This window comes from Pagrus pagrus, assembly GCF_965226575.1.
Source record: "Pagrus pagrus genome assembly, chromosome: 7".
Lineage (NCBI taxonomy): Eukaryota > Metazoa > Chordata > Actinopteri > Spariformes > Sparidae > Pagrus > Pagrus pagrus.
The window spans coordinates 23713086-23731946 of NC_140191.1; the positions used below are offsets into that span (position 1 = coordinate 23713086).

At 40.3% G+C, this 18861-nt stretch overlaps 1 protein-coding gene and 1 long non-coding RNA gene across 3 annotated transcripts; one reads left to right on the forward strand and one right to left on the reverse strand.

Annotated features, from left to right (window-relative positions):
* Positions 1-3060: 3060 nt before the first annotated feature.
* Positions 3061-4178, reverse strand: LOC311259714. 2 transcript variants are annotated; one of them, XR_014622933.1, is made up of 4 exons: positions 4109-4178; positions 3797-3935; positions 3570-3688; positions 3061-3393 (listed from the first exon to the last, which is right to left on the reverse strand). It is a non-coding gene; the product is annotated as an uncharacterized lncRNA (long non-coding RNA). The 2 variants fall into 2 exon arrangements; XR_014622934.1 differs by having other exon boundaries at positions 3570-3691.
* A 3219-nt stretch (positions 4179-7397) lies between these two features.
* On the forward strand, positions 7398-17830 carry LOC311259452 (B-cell receptor CD22). Its single transcript, XM_084356599.1, has 19 exons — positions 7398-7487; positions 7592-7657; positions 8960-9058; positions 9223-9334; positions 9437-9582; positions 9776-9896; positions 10026-10162; positions 10452-10574; positions 10676-10822; positions 11421-11526; positions 11903-12066; positions 12461-12610; positions 12803-12934; positions 14103-14184; positions 14445-14493; positions 15049-15135; positions 15249-15382; positions 16160-16286; positions 17164-17830. Exons 2-18 carry the CDS (start codon positions 7609-7611, stop codon positions 16260-16262), a joined length of 1941 nt encoding a protein of 646 aa, XP_084212725.1. The 5' UTR covers positions 7398-7487; positions 7592-7608; the 3' UTR covers positions 16263-16286; positions 17164-17830.
* Positions 17831-18861: the final 1031 nt, after the last annotated feature.

Here is an 18861-nt window from a genome sequence, read left to right on the forward strand (position 1 = left end):
AAATCATACGAGCGTTCTTGTCATGTGGAGACCCGCTATAGGAGGGCCTGTGACCCATTTTGGGTCCCAACCCATAATCCAACCTAGCAATCTGTGAGCTGGAATATATTGTTCATTTAACCTCATATCCTGAGGATTTCGATTATATTTTGAAGGTAACTTTCCCAACCAGAAAATTTCTGTTTCTTATTAGGGTCGCTGTTTCAAGTCGAGTTCAGATTTCCCACTAAACATAGTGCAGACTTCTTGATCAAAATTATGTTTTTTTAGAGTGCGTCCTGATAGCCTAATGGTTAAAGCACATACCACATACTGCACAACCAGTATCTCAGCAGTTTGTGAAATAGTGATGGATGTAATCTGTTGGACTCATAAACATGGGCAGTTAAAAATGGAAAATTTGTTTCCATATACACACATCCTGAAGGTTACATTTCATCCGTATTTCATGAACTGATTTTTGTTACAATTATGACAATCTTTCCCAAACTTTTACCAAAGTGAATCTCATCGATTAAATTTCATGTTTCATGGACTGAAAATATGTTTCCTAATCTTAAAGCTCATCATTTCAGATAACTTCCTGTTTGTTTTGCAGTTAGCAATCCCCTCCTTCCTCTTCACGTCACCATACTTGCAGGACTGCGTGTTTTTTTCCGAGGTAGCACTCTTTGCCTCTTTCTTTTCTTCAACCGTTTTTCATCACTTGGCCTGTTTGGTAGTCAGAGCCGTCACTGTTGCTGGTGTAGTTACAGTACCAGAACAGGAGGATCCAGCTCTCTCCCTGCTTCCCCAGCAGACAGACCACCCATTTGTCGAGTTCTCTGTCCTAATTGGATAAAGTGAACAGGGATACAAAAAAAAGTATTTTCTCTTTAACTGCATGAGAGGGGGCAGGAAAACTATAAATTACTGACCAAACACGCTATCACAGAGACAACTGTTGGAATACAGAGCTATTTAACACTTAATTTAATAGGAAAATAACGTTGAAGCAACTTTAATCAGGTTTGTTGTGTAAACCTAACCACAAATTGGATGCAGAGTGGTTCGTAAATGTAATATTTCATTCTCTCAAAGAAGCATGAAAACAATTTCATGGAAATGTTGTGATACTATGTTCTTACATAACTGCAACATCCACGGTTTCAGAGCCGGTCCTTATTATGACCCGTCTTGACCCACTTGACTTTTGTTATAAGGCAGCATCCTCTAGTGGCTGTAAGAATTATTACAGCTGCAAAGGAGGAAGTGAGGAGAATTAGTATAAAGAGTGAAAAGTCCGTATAGGGAGGAGGCCGGGGTTGGAGGGTCGGGTTAAACAAGGACAGCACTGCTGTTCATCTCCAGTATGAAACCACAAGTTTAAGGTAACTTCTACCAACACAGTGAACTCACGTCACACACATAACATAATGTAAGTTACTGCGGTATCACAGTTACATTTGTAAGGGAAGTTACAGACATAACATAGTGATTTTAACCTAAACCACAATGCTTCCATTAACCTAAGTGTGACCATACAATGACGGTCTGGTACAGCTGTTGCTGTCACGCTGTAGAGATCGTGATGTTTATGAGAGCTGTGATGTTCTGTATGTCGTTTTTGCGAGATGCTGACAATCGTCCTGTTCAGTTGTTTGGGTGTGCGTTGCGGTTTCCTCACTTGACATGGATCTATGTTGCCTGTCATACACCTTTCTCTACCCTTGTTCCCTGTCTACCTCGACGCTGATATAACGCAGTGGATCTCAACCTTTTTCTCACAGCAAATTATATTACTGGTTCAGGTTATGTGTAGTATATGTTGTTTTCCATAACAATCAGTCGACCAGGTTGAGAACCAATGATCTAACATATTCAAAACCAGCCAAAAAATATTTAAAAGCAAACAGAAATGTTTTAATATCCGCATATTGAGTCTTCCTTATTTACCTAGTACTCATTAATGTCACTAAAATGTATTTATGTGAAGACAAACAAAGAAGAGGCCTGTTGATGAATATCAGAGAGGCTAAAAATCAGATATACATCCATGTTTCCACGTCAGCACTGATCTCTTATGTTGCCTTATATTTGCCCCCCCAGCGCCCTCCGCCAACCCCCCTTCATCATATTTGACGGCTAATAAGTAAAACGTCAGCATGTATTTCCAGATGTAGATCAAGATACCATCTTAACTTCCCCTTCATTCTGTGACTTGGATGTCTTTGAATAGAGATTGACTGAAATGTTAAACTGTACATCATCATTACTCCTGGGTCAAAGCTGGGGTAAGTAGCCAATTGGCCAAGTCGTGACGCTAAACTGACATCTATTGGCCAAGTTGTGGCAGGGTAGGATGTTAAAGTCATTTAGACTCATCAGGCTAAGTGGACACAGTTGACTGAGAGGTCTCGAACCTCCGCACGTCTGGTTGTGGGTAGTTTTCTGTGCCAACAATTCTCAATTAGAGCAGTGGATGAGAGGACATCTGGGCTGCCGAGTCAATGTCTGCTTGACTTATGTATGTTAATGTACGCCAACAGGCCTGAATTCATTTTACAAATGAACCATACCTCTGACTTTTTAACAATCAGTCAATCATGGCGGTTAAAGTTTACAACAACATTGTGAAATGTCAGATTAGAGTGAAGGCCAACTTCCTTTTACTGTACAATAGATTTGATCACTGAATATTCTGTTGGTTGATCAGGATGAATATTAAGTCAAAGAGCAATGGATCAAATAACTATGGTTAATGTGGTAGGTATCACACTACTATCAAAATATAACTGAAGTGAATTGCTTCACTCAACCTTCGACAGCACTGACTCGTGGCTTACATCCTTTTTAATACTGAATTTCAAATTTTCTATGTGCCAATAACAATATTAGATATACTCCATGTACAATATTCTAAGTACTTTTGCATTTTATTATAAACTCAACTGTACCCAAAGATGTACACTTTCCTGTTTTACAAGTGCAGCCATGTCGTCTACCTGCACAGACATAGTAGTGTGTCAGCTGTTACCTTGCAATCAGGGCTCTCAGACATTGTCACAGCTTGAATTCTGTTTGTCATATTTATTGAATCGTAATAATCAGGGGATAAACAGTATATATACTGTACATACAGTATACAAAGAGGCAAAGAGGTGGTGACAGCTTCCCGTGTGTACGCGTGTGAGGAGCGTCCCGAACCCACCAGCACAGGAGGAGCAGATGGTAACAACAATGTCCTCTGTGCTGGTCGAGCCGGGGTGCTCCTCATGGTCTCGGGTGGTGGGTGAAGAAGGTGGTGTGGGCGGTTGGGGAGGAGGGGCAGGAGTGTTGTAATGCATTCACTGGGCCTTCAGACAGTGTTCAGGTGCCTGGAAGCAGGTATCATAAACGCAGAGTCGTCCTGCCCTGTGAAACAGAAAAATAAGTAGTGAATACGTGTAGGACAAACTCATACCACCTTTACATTGCTGGTGGGTATATTGTTGAATTTGTATAAAGATTATTAACAACATAATAACATCCGAGAAGATTCCTATAATGCAGATATGTACTGTATGTATGTATGTATGAGGATGACTTACTTAGCCCACTCTAAGAAGGTTGAGCACCACCAGCTGGCCCAGCAGTCACCAGTCCTTCTCATCTGGTCCGGATCTTCTCTGTCATCACTAACGTAGAGCCTTGGTCTTCCACATAATCGCTTCTTGTGGGGAGGTTGATGCAGAACCCAGAAAGATAGATATAACATCAGAGTGAGTAAAATAAACAAGCTTTCAATCTCTGCTGACGGGGTCGTACTTGTACTCACTGGGTCTTCAGACAGTGTTTAGTTGCCTGGTAGCAAGTAGGGTGCTGAGAGTGGTTCAGTGGTCTGCTGGGTCATCTGAGTCGTTGGGTTGGTTCACATCCACTCTTTGCTGCTCGAGGAACACCAAGACTGAGGACTCCTGCCATGTGAAACAGAAAAATAAGTCAGGAATAGATTTTGCACACAACTGTAGAAGCTTTGCATTGCTGGTAGCTAACTTTTTGACTTTGTGTTGATGCTATAAACAACAGAATATCATCCAAGAAAGTTTCTATAATATAAAATGCACATGTATGTTTGAGGATCACTCACTTAGTCCATTGAATAAAGCTGACCACCGCCAGCTGGTCCTGGCATCATCCATCCACATCATTGCTTCTCTTGGGCGTCTCAGGTTGATGCAGTGCCTATAAAGACAGAAATGTAACAGAGTGAGTAAAATAAAAAATCTTTAAATTACTGGTTAATAAGATTAAGATGTTCATTGAGTTTTTACTTACCTTTGTCTGGTTTAACCATCTACACTCTCTAAAGAAAAATACTTAAAAGAATAACAGTGAGATCGATCATTTCTGAACTATTAAATAAGTAGCAAACTTGCAATATCGATATTTCACTCAGTGTAATATTTATCAACTGGATAGTTTCAATATTCCTATGAGCAATGGTAAAAAAATTGATTGTTGAGTTTGTTTCTTGTTTATATTGTTCTTGCTGTTTTATTTTCCTCTTGTTCATATCTTGCTTTTCCTACAGTTATTATTATTTATTGTATTTTTTATTGATGCTAATCACTACTTTGCCATCACCTTTTCTGCTATAACAATGCAAATTTCCCCAAATTTGTGGAACTAATAAAGGATTATCTTATTATTAAGGATTAGTTTTACTGTTTCTTAATTCACTTCCCTCTGGTATAGAAATCTACAGTTTAGTTTTTAAAAAATCAAAGAACGATCACAGTGGCTCGCCGTCAGAATGTGTGAAAGAGAGACGCATTAGAAAGTGCTTTGGACTAAATGGTAGATCAAGTAGATGAATCAAGTAGTTGATGTTTCCGTCTGCGTCCCTCTTTTTTAAAACTTTCCTACTGTCTGATCACTGTGATCCTCAACCAGTTAATTGATGTTTTGACTTCTCACAACTTTTTTACGGAGGGAAAACCATATATATATATATATATATACGGCCCTTCGAAGGATGTAGCCCCTGAATTTGGACACAGCTATTGCCTGTTTTCACCAAATCTGTTTTTGTGACAGGCCTAATGATACAGTGCATCATTGTTTATATTCAAAACGTTACACTGATTTCTGTACTAATAAAGACTGTGAGAGGTTTAGAAAGATAAATCAATGAAACGGTCATAATTAAAATGATGAAAGTTGTCATACCTGCAGGATGTTTGTCAGGCTCAGGGGCGACTCCCATCCACAGGTGTCCATCGGTGACCAGAGGTCTGCTCAGGGCCATCTTCAGGCGCGCTGGTTTTCCTCAATAGTTGAGTGAATCAGTAGTTTTGTTTTGTGGATCCGCTTTTCAGTAGAAAAAACCTTTGAAGTTCTCCAACAGAATGTATGTGTTGCGTATGTATTTAATTTTTAACTATTTGTTTCTGTCTCTGTTTCTTTTCAATATAGCAGAGCTGCTACAGTTTGTAGCAACAACCAGAATATGTGTTTCTTCTTCTTATAGTTGAAATAGTATTGAAGTGCATTCACTGCAAGTTGTTGCAGTGTAATCCTATTTATACTCTCTGCATGAGTTTAGCTGCTCACAAAATAAACAAAATAACACAATATTGGAGCATTATACCTACATTAAATAAATAATAGAGCTTGATCTACATTACTCCAAACCTCCATAGAAAGAAATAAAAGGAATTTTACATTCTAAATAAGAGCTGGTCAGGGTGGACTAAATGAAACATCAGGTTTCAGCTAGTGGTAAAATACAAGTCAGAGGATACAAAGTTCACTGGGCCATATTACAATTTTCTTTAAAAACTGGAGGTTGTGTTTATAATGGAAGAAGGTCCAGCTGAATAGTTGTTTTTCAGTGCATGTGGACCACTGTGTTGACAAATATGTGCTATATTAACTCAATCATCTGTATTACCTATTGAAAAATAATGTATCGTTTTAACTTTGGTACTTATTCTATAAATACATGATATGTATGACTACTGAGCAATAATCTGAACGTGTGGGATTAATATACAGACAATTTATACTTTAGTTATTCTTTAAGTCTTGGGAACCTAATCTAGACATTTCAGGGAAGATGGAGTGATGACTTCTGCATCACTCGGTAGCCTGTTACATAAACATGAAGTACTGTAGGTAATGAGAAACTACTCAATAACTACTGACATTTTTGTGAACCTCATTGTAAAGTGTTGCCACTGGCACTGAGTACAAAATGACCATAACAATAACAATATCGAGTGTTATGCCTTGTGCCTTATGTGTTTTCAGTTTCTGAGATGAACAGAGGATGTGCACGGAGCTGAAACAAGGCAAGCTCTGGCTGTGAGGAGCTGTACTGCTGTCGACCACGATTTCAGATTAATGTCCCGGTAATAATAGATCAGATACCCAGTAGTTTAAGAAATGACTACAGTATAAATTATTTGTAAAATCCCAAATTGTTATTCCCTCTAAATCCCTTATTTCATATCTTGTTCCCCAGTACTGACACATATGTATTGGTACATACTGTACAGGCACAGTGTTAATACAAAAGATTACACCGTAACTCCAGAGTTTTTGCCTGTAAAATGTGGGCTGTAATACTAAGTGTTACCCAGACTACTTTTTTAATGCTTCTGCTCTAATAAACAATCAAGAACCAACAGCTGTTTAATTGCTGGTTATTATTATTATGGGGCCATTTCATGCCTTTATTACAGAGTGGACAGGAAAGAGATGATGGTATTGGTTGACACCATAACTCCTAACCCCCTAATTATAGTTTAGGGAAAGAAATGTTGTGCTATCTCCATTTATTGCTTTTCATAACTGAATAAACAAACTGTTTCAAAAGGACAACACAATTTCATACTTTATGCATACACTTATGTATTCACTGAGGATGGCTTGTTTATGTAGTTATGGAAATATATCAAACATACAAATATATTTCAGCGTTTGTATTAATACCTTATTAATATAGTAAATAATCTGAGTTTGAATTTATTTATTTTTTTCAAAACTACATAGTGCACCTTTAATGCTTCTTTGCTGTAATGTCAGATTGGTTGATGATGTATTTAACTTAGCTGCAGGTTAATGACCTTCAGTTAGAAAAGACCAGTGTGAATGTGACACAATCACAAGGCTGTCACATTTTCACAACAATAAAGTAGGAAACCAGACACATCACATCATTGACCTTAAAGACAGTTTCACGGGGGGAGGTGGAACAAGTGAAAATAGAAACCGTTAAGAGTTTAAAACATAGAATATAAGAAGGCAGCAGAAGTTACTTTAAAAAAGCACATACACTTCCTCTTCCTCATCCTCCTCCTTCTGCCCCTTCCACTCCTCCTCCCATCTCCTACCTCCCGATTCTGATCACCCCACAACTCTCACCGCTCTAAAAAAATCTCCTCCGTCACTGTTTGGGTCGCACACATCCCTCTAACCCTGTTCTGTCTGACTGACTGAGCTGAATGAAGATATTTTAAAGGGTGAGTGCTTCACATTTATTCAGCTGGATGTTGTTGATCCTATCCTGAATGTTTTCTTCACCTCTCTGTCTCTGTGCTTTTCTCCTCCTCCGGTGACATTATAGAGCTCGTGTCAGCGGAGATGTTGGCAGGTGCGTTAGTTCTGGGCACCATCCTTACAGCTTTACCAGGTAAGTGAAAAAAACACAAAAGTACAACAGAAATGATAGCTTTTTTCCATCATGAGGTGTAAAACTTAACCAAACAAGGTTTTATTAAGGATATTCATACTATTTATTAGGGGGTGTGATGAACTGGCATGCTCCTTCATGGTTAGATATTATTATTGTATTTCAGATATATCATAAATGTGTCAATCATACTGCAAAACAACTGTGAAAATAATTAATGACAGACTTATCGGATCCATTATGAACATACAGTAAGGTCTTGCAGCCAGGTGCCCTTGCCTTTACGCTGAAGTTATTTATAAGTATTGATTGCCTTTTGTGCAAGGTAGTCAGCCAGGCAGGCAGTTAGCAGCACAGGACGACACCACGGCTGCACATCAGGGCTCATTCTCCCTGCTTCAGTTCTCTGTGTCACTCTGTGAGCTGATCAGAGCTGTGGTTTAGCAAGTTTTTCTCTGAGGAGCCACATTGGAGGAAAACTTTGACTTGTGGTCGATTGAAATTTATAACTATTTCAGCCGTTAAGTATGTATTCCCTAGGCCTTTGGTAGCCTGTTTTATAAGGCAGGGCATATGTGGGTGTGACAGTCAGCAGCAATGGATGCTTACTTGTTTCTAACACTGAACTGGTTCTTGATAAAAACACGAGAACAAATGGTGTAAAAAGACAGAGTGAGTGACAGAGAGCGTAGGGATGGTTTTGGTGGTTGTGATGATTGGTTGTGTGTGTGTTTTAATTGCCTTTTTTTATAATCTGGCAAAAGACAACCTTTTTTTAAGTTATCATTCTGGAGTGAATACTAGTTGCAGATTGTAATGGCTGTAATAAAATGACACCATCTGCATGTAGTTGACTTTGCTATTTGGTCTGCCACTGGGATTCATTTTTCCCTCAAAAATGAAGGATGAATTACGGCACAAAGGATGCGCGTCCGCCATTGTGCAACCAAAACAGGAAGAGGCATTGTTTTCCCTGGTTGCTATTACCTACTTGTTAATACAACCAGGTATTTTACTCTGCCACTGAGATCGGGGTTTCTAGGTCAAATTGTGGTTCTTACAGTTGTTTTTTTGCCTCCGACAGTAGCCAGGACATTAGTGGTAGCCATGTTGCTAATGCTGTCTTTGCAACTGCAGTGCTAACAGTGATACCACATGCAAACACCAGGAGGGGGGGGTTAAAAAGTTGTTTGTTTTGCTTTTACTTTGCAACTGTGAATGAACTTGTTGCATTGCTATTTCTTGGTATTTATGATTTTTGCATTGGTACATTGGTACATGTGCCTTTAAACTGTGCTGCAGGGATCCAGAGCAGGTGGAGTGTGTCATTTTCTAGGAGGGAGATCTGTGTATGGGCAGGAACAACTGTCACTCTGCCCTGCCGTTATGACTACCCATCAGGTATTAAATCAATATCCAGGCCTTCTCTATTATATGTTGTCATTTCATTCCTGTAACTTGAAAATAAAGTCAAATATCTGTAACGATACATAATGCCATAAAGTGGATTTGCGTGTGACCAAGTTTAGATCAATTAAGGTTAGAGTTATCGCTGTGGTTCACAGGTCACACTGTGAAGCGGGTCATGTGGTTCCGTGTGTCTGCAGACGGCCGCAGGGAGTTCACTCACCACACTGACCCCAACCAGATCAGCCTGTCATACCGTGGACGCACACGGTAGGAGAAAGATACAGTGATTTTTTAAATGTGGCATACTGTACTTGAAGTCATGCATAATCGCTGAGAAAGGAATCATTGATTGTTGTTGAATTGTTCCAGCTACATTGGAGGCAGCTATTCCAGCTGTTCGGTCCAGATTCGGGTTGTGAAGCTGAGTGATGCAGGCGAGTACCACTTCAGGTTTGAGACAGATCAACCACTGGGCAGGTGGACCTCCCCGAACACCATCAAACTTGATGTAACAGGTAGGTTCACATAAACTAAAACTGCTGTAGCATCTCAGACATGAAAGATATGTGTTGAGTTCTGCAGTAGACTCATGCAGCCAGTATTTTTGTGTATGTGTGAATGTGTGTGTGTGTGTGTGTGTGTGTGTGTGTGTGTGTGTGTGTGTGTGTGTGTGTGTGTGTGTGTGTGTGTGTGTGTGTGTGTGTTCAGACCTCCAGGTGCAGGTGCATCCAGCAAGACCCGCCAACATGTTTGGCTTTGGAGAGACTGTGTTTGTAGGTTGTCAGGCCAGAGGATGTGCTGCTCCAGGAAGGAGCCTTGCACTGTACAGGTGTGTTTACTGTACATGTGGGTGTACTATTGGTCACCCAGAGGGCAGTTCAGAGCCTATATTGTGATTAATATTCAAAAGGCATGCTGTCTCTTAGACTGTAGAGGTGATATGATGCTCTGCACACAGGAATGGACTGAACCTCGGCTCCTATGAGCAGTGGATGATCATCAACCGCTTTGACCAGCAGCATGTTGGAGCGTACACCTGTCGACCGATCCCTCCACAGAATGTCCAGTCACCATCGCTCTCCCTGGCTCTGGGACGTGAGTACAATTAACCAATCAAGCTGAGGAAAACAGGAAGTTTTTGCCTTCAGGTTGTGCATCTGTAACGAGCTGAATACAAATATGTTGATTTCTTTACTTTTTGGATTAGTTGCTCAAACAGAGATATAAACAGAGATATTCAAGAAGAAGAATACTTATTATTGAAAAAAGTTAATAGTAAATAAACTGCATTTACATTTTGCAATATTTCATCTCCACTCCTGTTTTTTTCTGTTCCCTTTGTACCCATTTCTTCCTCATATCTATCATTTCCTCTCCCGTCCAGACACGCCTCACTCCACCTCCATATCAGTCTTCCCAGCAGGGGAGGTGTCAGAGGGGGCGTCGGTCACCCTGACCTGCATTAGTGACGCAGCTCCACCTGTAGAGAGCTTTGCATGGTTCAAAGGTAAAGGACAGCACATGATGACACTGTCTGTAAACCTATTCATGCATAGTCTTTAGATTTGGCTCTTGATGTGAATTCATGTGTGTTTGTGTGCTCTCCAGACATGGACATTGGCAGCATCCCTGACAGTTTTAGGCCTCAGCTACAGCTGTCCCACCTTAAATATACGGACAGAGGAGAGTACTTCTGTGTAGCTCGTAACTCACTGGGGACAGACCGCTCCAAACCACTTCTACTCAATGTCACTTGTAAGTTTTTAGGATGTCAGACAAAATAAAAAAAACATGCATGCTTAAATCAGATATAATATTGAGAGCTATTACCCCTTGAACACCCGTCTCACTTCTGGATGTGTATTCATATCTTCAGTCCTGTTGTGTAAATCTGCCAAAGGTTAGTCTGGGTTAAACTGATTGGGCAGCAACTTTATGTAAAACTTTAGTCCTAATGACAGTAGTCTATCATGTGGATTCAGGAGGAAGTGATACAAACTGCTGATTTTTCATTTTGAAACTTTACTTTTGTTTCTAAGAATGCCTCAAAAAGCAGGAGAACTGAAGGGACTCGTGAGTTAGTCGATTAGTAAGTCAACAGATAATTAATCTGTTTTGATTTTCACAATTAACTGGGTTTTTTTTACTCTGGTCTGCTTTCTTTCAGACCCTAAACTAAAAGATCTGCAGGTTGTATCTACAGTATATGTCAGTGTATGTTTGGTGGGCACCAGTGCTGCCTCTATTAAAGCCGTTTAAGGTATCGATGTTGACACGGACTGAACTTTAAAATAAAACCATGAACATCTAAGGAATGATGCTCCTGTTTTTCTCTCTGTGTTTGTGTGTTCAGACTCTCCAAAGAACACTCGTGTGCTGGTGAGTCCTCGAGGTGACATCAGAGAAGGCTCATCTGTGAACCTGAGCTGTGTCAGCCAAGCCAACCCTCCTGCCAACAGGTATGAGGAATATGTGCCCTCCAGGGTTATCAACATTAGCAGCTTTCTAACAAGTATTAAATGATGCTGATGCTGAACTGGGAGTATAATATATAATGCTGTTCCTTCATATCACGCTCCTCACAGGTGATTTTATCTCCATTTTCATCACTGCATTTGTCATTGACATTTAATTCAGACTTTCATTTTGCTTCAAGGTGAAAAAAAGGACTGGGTAGTACAAATAAAACAAAAAAAACATTGTAATAAGGGTAAATATTTACCTTTAGAACATCCAATAATCTAATTATTAAGGACCAGAGAATATGGTATCTCAAACTGCCCAGTCCCACAATCATATTCATCATCATCATCTTCGCCATCCTCTCTCCTGCAGGTATACTTGGTATCGTATCCTCGGGGACCAAGTGTTGGCTAAAGGAACCGTCCAGAACCTGACGCTCCCCGCGGCGCGTGCTCACCACGCTGGTCAGTACTACTGTACAGCGTCAAGCCGGTCAGGATACCAAACCTCCCCTGTTGCTACACTCACTATACTTTGTAAGTAGTGGGCGTGTTGTTTGTGTGTGCAGGACTTGATGTTTGGGTTTCTTCTGGGTGGGGATTTTATTTATTTATTGTATAGTACATGCTACTCTGTGACAGTCCTCTCCTCTCCTCTCCTCTCCTCTCCTCTCCTCATCAATACCTCTAAAGTTTCTCTCCTTCTCCCCCTATCTGTCTTTCCAGCCACCTCTTCTCAGTCTCCACTTTTGTCCTGCCTCTATCATGGAGATATTTTCTTCCACAAATGATCAAAGCTTTCCCTATGTTACTGTTCTCTAAGTTAAACATTAATCTAACACATACATGTTGTATTCAATATTTAATCATGAGTTCCTTCCTTAACCCTCTGCTTCTATCTGCTTCTATCTTTCTCTCCCTCTCTCTCCAGACCCTCCTAAGAACACCTCAGTTCTGGCTCGTCCCTCCAGCGTGGTGGACGCTGGCCGACCATTGACCTTGACCTGCAGCAGTCAGGCCAACCCAGCGGTGGATAACTTCACGTGGCACCGCTTGACTCTGGACGGGGGCTCTGTACAATGTTAGCATCGTAAAAATGTGGTTCCACTCAAGGTTAACATTACAAAATCATCAATACCTAACGCTCTAACCTGTGGTTAATGTCTGCAGTCAGTAAGGTGTCATGCTCTGTGTGCCTCAGGATGGTCTGTTGGTGTGTATCCTCCACTCAACTCTCTGAAACTCTAAGTGGATCTTTTCCCTTTCTGTGCAGCGTGGGGCACCAAGTCCGGCCCCGTCTTCACCTTCTCAGAGGTCGGCCCTGGAGAGAGCGGTCAGTACTACTGTGAGGCCAGGAATCGAATCGGAGCCCACAGCTCTCCTGTCCTCACTGTACGAGTCAGAGGTACATAATGAGTCATGCATGGACACTTTATTTTTCACACTGCGTGTCTGTGTGGAAGAGAAACTATTTTCTGTTTGTTCCCAAACTGGGCCTAAACACAAAATACAGCCTCACAGAACCCCTGGCAAACCTACAGACTTTTTTACTGGAAGATCTTTGTTACGGCCCTAGTGTTGCGGCGTTGCTTGTGTTGTGTTTGTGTTGTTATGAAAACACTTTCTTAACACTATCTATCAAAAGTAGCATACATGAAAAAAATTATTTATGAACTGGCAGTAAAAAAAAAAAAAAAAGCAAAACTGGAAACTATTTCGATGAAAATGCGGTAAATTTCTTAATAGTTCAAGTTTTGACCCTTGCAAGAAGAATAAGGAGGCTTCAGGCTCTCTGCTGTTTATCATTATAACAACCTTTGAGACAAATAAATGTTTCAATGGAATTTTTGATGTGGTGATTTTCATGAGTTGTGAAGGTGTCATCTCTGCTGACAACTGTTCCCTGACGCTCCCCTGTGCTCACTGCAGAGGGTTGTGACTTCTTGTTTCTGAATCACTGTGCTGCTTTTGTCACTTTAAAAGGTGCAATGGAAAAGATGAGGTGTCACTGATAAGTTTAATAAAACACCCCTGCCATGTTAAACATCTATGTTTCTCATTATCTCAGACAATGGACCATAAAAAAATGTCTCCCTGAGCTTATAGCACGAGGGGATGTTTGGATAGGTTTTGAACTGATGAGTGATGAAACCTCCCCTGTCACTATCGCAGCATGAGGTCCGGGCCCTGGTCTTCGTTTTGTATAGCTTCATGGTTTCTGACTGTTTTTCTATGAGTCATGGTGAGTCATGTAAAGCCCTCTCGCTATGAGGGGAGAGGACGGGGTGATGAGGTGTTGTGGAAAACTACTATTTGAGTCTAGACAGCTGAAGAAGTGGAGTTAGGTTTGGAAATCAGAACTGGAAACACAAGTCTCGAGTCTAGACGCCTGAGAGATGATGCACGGCACTTTCCCCATTCCTCACTTTCTCTCTTTCTATTTTTGTCTGTTGTTCTGTTTTTTTTAGTTTGTTCCACTTCTATTTTTATTCGCCTCATGTTAACCCTTATTACCGCTCCTTTCTTCCTATTTCTTGTCATGCTGATGATCTTTATTGTCCTCCCACTGGCAGGTCGTCTTAAGGTCATTGCCTTGGCATCAGCAGTAGGTGTGTCTGCTGGACTCATCACTCTCACGGTGGCCATCATGATCAGGTGACACTGTCACTAACTGCTAGATGGACTATTTAATAATGAAATACATAATAAAAACAGGTTGTGTTTTGATTCTAGGACAACATTTCTGTGTCTACTGTAGCTTATTTTAGAGTTCAACATCAGTTATCAATTATTTTATGATTTTTTTTTAGAAGGTTGAGCATCATAAAGCTCGTTTAATGGCTTATTTTCATTATTTTTGTGGTAGGAGTTGTCACTTAGTTATGGTTGATAATACTGTCCCTGTGTCTTCACAGTAAGAACATGCACAGAGTAGACATGGAGTCAGGAGAATTAGCAAACAAGGTACAGTACTTTTAATTTGTCTTAAATGACTCAACATCCTCAGTTTTTCTTTTATTAGTGGTGGCCAGTTCAAAATCATGCTTTTAATGACGCAACATCCCACATTAAAGGGCCACTATAGTTTTGGTGAAGAAAATCAAACTCAACCACAAACAGAAATAGTTATTTTTTTTCCATAACTGAATAAATGAGCTGATCTCATAAGAAAATAAGGTCCACAGAACACTGTTTGAAGCTAGAAGGTGGCAGGGTCACCGAAGCATTCAGTAAAACAGTATGAAACTGTGTTGTCCTTTAAGGTCACTTTGTTTATTCAGATTATTCAGTCATGAAAAAGAAGAGAGTTTGTTTATTATAGTTTGTTGTCTTTGTCTTCTGATTAAAATTTCTTCCCCAAAACTGCACAGTGCACCTTTAAATTCAGGGTAGTTTTTAATGATGTGCTTTTGCAATTTTCTCCGCTAATGTCTGTTAATTAAAAATGACCCTCAGTTTTACTTTACGTGTGTGTGTGTGTGTGTGTGTGTGTGTGTGTGTGTGTGTGTGTGACACCAGCGCCCGTCAGTGACAGCTGACACCATGTTCTATGAGTCAGCCCAACAGACCTTTCCAGTGAGAAAGGGCAAGATGTCCGACATACCGGTACACAACTCAGTCCACCATTAGAGTCTGATGTAACTCTGGAAATGAATGACAATAAATTACAAATTATCTGAGAGTCTGATGTATCTCTGCCTGTGTGTGTGTGTGTGTAGGAGGAGTCAGAGGACTTGAGTGACAGTTCCCACCCCGCCATCGTTCCTCTGAAGGATGCTCCACCAATCACAGAGGTTGAAAGTCACAGCCCCGCGCCCAACTACATCACTGTCCACTACTCCAAATTATCCAGGTACCATCTAACTTCATCTCTATGACTTTCTCCTCTGAGAGATTTAATACGTTACATTTCAACATTAAAATGTTTAAAAACAACTAGATGTTTCCCTCAAAGTTCAAACCCACAGAAATCTGTACATTTTCTCAATGTAAAGACACGTTGCATTAGGTCGCATGTCGCTAAAACTCCTGAGAGAATGTCAGAGTGACAAAGGATTTGGCAAATGAGACTAAACATAACATGAATTAAACCCCAAAAACATTACCTCGTCCATGAACATTTCGTCGTACAGTCTGATTGTCACCAGTAGTGGTGAAATGCCCGAAGACAACAATCCCCATCATCCCACGCTACTTATCTCTTTTGTTTTGATTGAGAGACCCCTAGTGGCAGAAATGACATGCTGTGTGTTGAACTCCATCCCTCTCTCTGTCTTAGTCGCTTTCTTCCTCCCATTCTGTCATTTTCTGTCTCCCATCTTCACCATCTGTCTCCCTACAGAGCTGTTGACCACAGCAGCAGTCTACTGTTTCATGTCTTGTGTGTCACGGATTTTATTTTACAACTGCACTGGCTCTCTTGCTTTCTTCTTTATCTTCCTGTCATCACCCTTTCTACACTTTACACTCCTCTGTCTTCTGTGATATCCAACACCTTCTCCAGTTTATGAGAGGACAATAAATTTCTCATCCCAGTTTTGGACTTTAAAAACATTTCAGTGGTTTTTGATCTGAGTCAGATGTCCACATGATCTCATATGGTTTCTGTTTGTTGTTGATGTTGGTTCAGTGTGGACCAGGTGCAGGTCCACAATCTGCCACTGGGTGGTGAAAAAAAGCCGAAGGATTCCTCCAAAGTTGTTTACACGTTACTGCAGCAGCCTCGCCACTGACCGGGAGGGAACAGGGCAGATCAGGTTTGACTCTTTAAACTCTCAGTCGTCATTCACAGACTCAAATCTTAAAACTGTGACAATGAATTAAAATTTTTAGTTGAGTGTGGCGGCCCCTGTGGACAAAAGTGGTATGAGCAGCACCACCCCCTTCTTGAAGATCTTGAACAGCTAATCGAATGCTATTTGCCTCAGCATAGGTACATGTTTCCTGTAAAAACAGGCAGCGGCCAATAGCGCCGTATGTACGTAATTGAAACTATTTTGTAAACTCAGCCATTTGAAGGATGCATAGTCATAAGGTAATGTGTCTGTTTATGACTATGCAATATCAATGACTGTAATATGAAGATTGTGAAACAAAATTATATTTCTTTTGGTGTTGTATCGTTCCACCACAGCTTCTTTGCTCATGCTGTGAGAACCCTCAGTTCATCCTCAGCAATCTGCCATTTCAAATAGTTTTAATTTCATGACTTACCCGACCCACATAAATCTGGTACTCTGGACTCGTTGACAGGCATAACAGGCAGTAACTATAACATTATACAGGAACAGCCAATCTTCTCGCTGAAGGTCATGTAGAAGCATTAGTATTGATTCAGGTCGGTTTCATAACCAATTAATGGTAGGAAAGGCAATTCTGGAGAAAGATACAATATCCGTATTCTGCCAGAAATTCTGACCCAAAACCGAGGAATGAGACTCAACAATCAACTACCTTTATCCAGAATCACCTTCCCTACCTTTAAAAACTCCTTGTCGTGCATTTAATGATGAATGAAATGATGTTCGGTAATCTCATGATTTCACATTTTGTTGTGTTTTGTTCTCTTCCAAGTGTACTCATGTTTTTGCTCCTGTAATTCTCTGTTATTCTTTCTGCTGAACAACACACCAGCCTTCCTCGCTCTACATACATTCACCCAGAGAGGACTGTGGGATGGGAAACGACTCCTTGTGAACTCTGTTGAAGCCTTACGCTGCTCTGGGTTAGACATGTCGTTATGGCTTCTTCACCATGAGGACGACACGTGGTCCTGGTCCTGACTGCGAGTTCAGCTCCTAAACTGTGTTGCATGTCTCTCTCTTGGTTTTCTATGCATCTTACCCCTGTGTGCTGCCTGAATCAAAAAATGAAAAAGTAACATTGATTGTCACGTTGGTTGTCATTTTGCTTACATTCATATCCACAGTACAGGTCATAGCTACTGCTGCTTTTTAGTTAATAGCTGACATGTTAATGTAGATGACACAGTATGACTGGTTGCATCATTTGTATCCTCTGACCACTGATAGGTGACAATTATTTGTACTTAAACATATTAGTGGAAAAACATATAGAGAATTGTTTGACATCTATAAAGAATATGCATCTTACTGTATTCAGCAATCTTCTTAATTGTTAACGGGATTATTTTGATTACAAACGCTGCAGCATTTATTCAGTTGACGTAGCTTGCTTGCATTAAATCAGTCTTAAGCCAAGCCAGCAAAAATGCAAAATCACATGATGTGGTACATGTGTTTGCTACATTATGAAAAATAAAACTCAAATTGTAACTTGACTGTATGTTGCATTTTTTTCCCGCATGGACACACTGTACTATTAAAAGTGTATTGAGAGTGAGGAAAAAGTATGTCAGCTGTGAATTTAGAGGGATTCAGTGACTGATTTTTGATTAATTTAGATCAGAAATAAAAGTTGATTTTCTCTCACAGTAGTAAAAGTTGTTCCAGACTTTGTAAAGACATAATACAATCAGTGAAATTAACCAGACTCATGTTATTTTAGCTTTTATAGCTTGATTCAATGTTCTCTTTGTTTTCCTAATGTACAAATGATAGTGAAATATTTTTTGAGCACAATGACACTGATCAGCACACGAGGGTGTTGCTACATTGTTGGTGTGTCCATTTTTCAGTTATGCCATCTGGAGCCACAGACATGATCTAACAAAATGTGAGGAAACCAAATGTCACCGCTACATTTTGGATTTTTTGTTATGACATCAAATAGGGCTACAAACCTGCTGGTTAAAAAACAACCACACAATGACTCTACAAATTGTACTGTTTGTATTGCAAAAACAAAAAACCACTCTGTTCTTGTAAAACTTTTCCTGCCTAAGACACGTGGTGTGGAGGAAAAGTTTGGTGCAATAAATGCGTCATTATCGTGCTCTTATTGTGACATTTTCTCCCTTCATGTGGAGCTGCAGTGGAAATATTTGATGGGGCAATGTGCTTAAAGTTATGATAAGACAACAGTGTAAAGGCACATAGTCATAATGATTTATGATGTTTGTCATCGTCAGTAACCTTATATCAGGTACTGATGAGGACATGAATGGAGCAGAGGGAAGAAGAAAGTGCAGTGCTGTGTGGGACACTTCATTTGGTCTCATCAAAAGCAAACCTCCACAGCATGATGGTTCATGCACACCAGTATACAGTCATTGATGTTAACTACAGTTAAAAGTTTGGGTGTTTTAGACACAGTTGTATTATTGTCACCCACCAGTGATTTGCTTTGCCTTCACTGGTTGCATGGTGCAGTTACGCCACTCTGTGGACAAGGATAGATCACATTACTGGG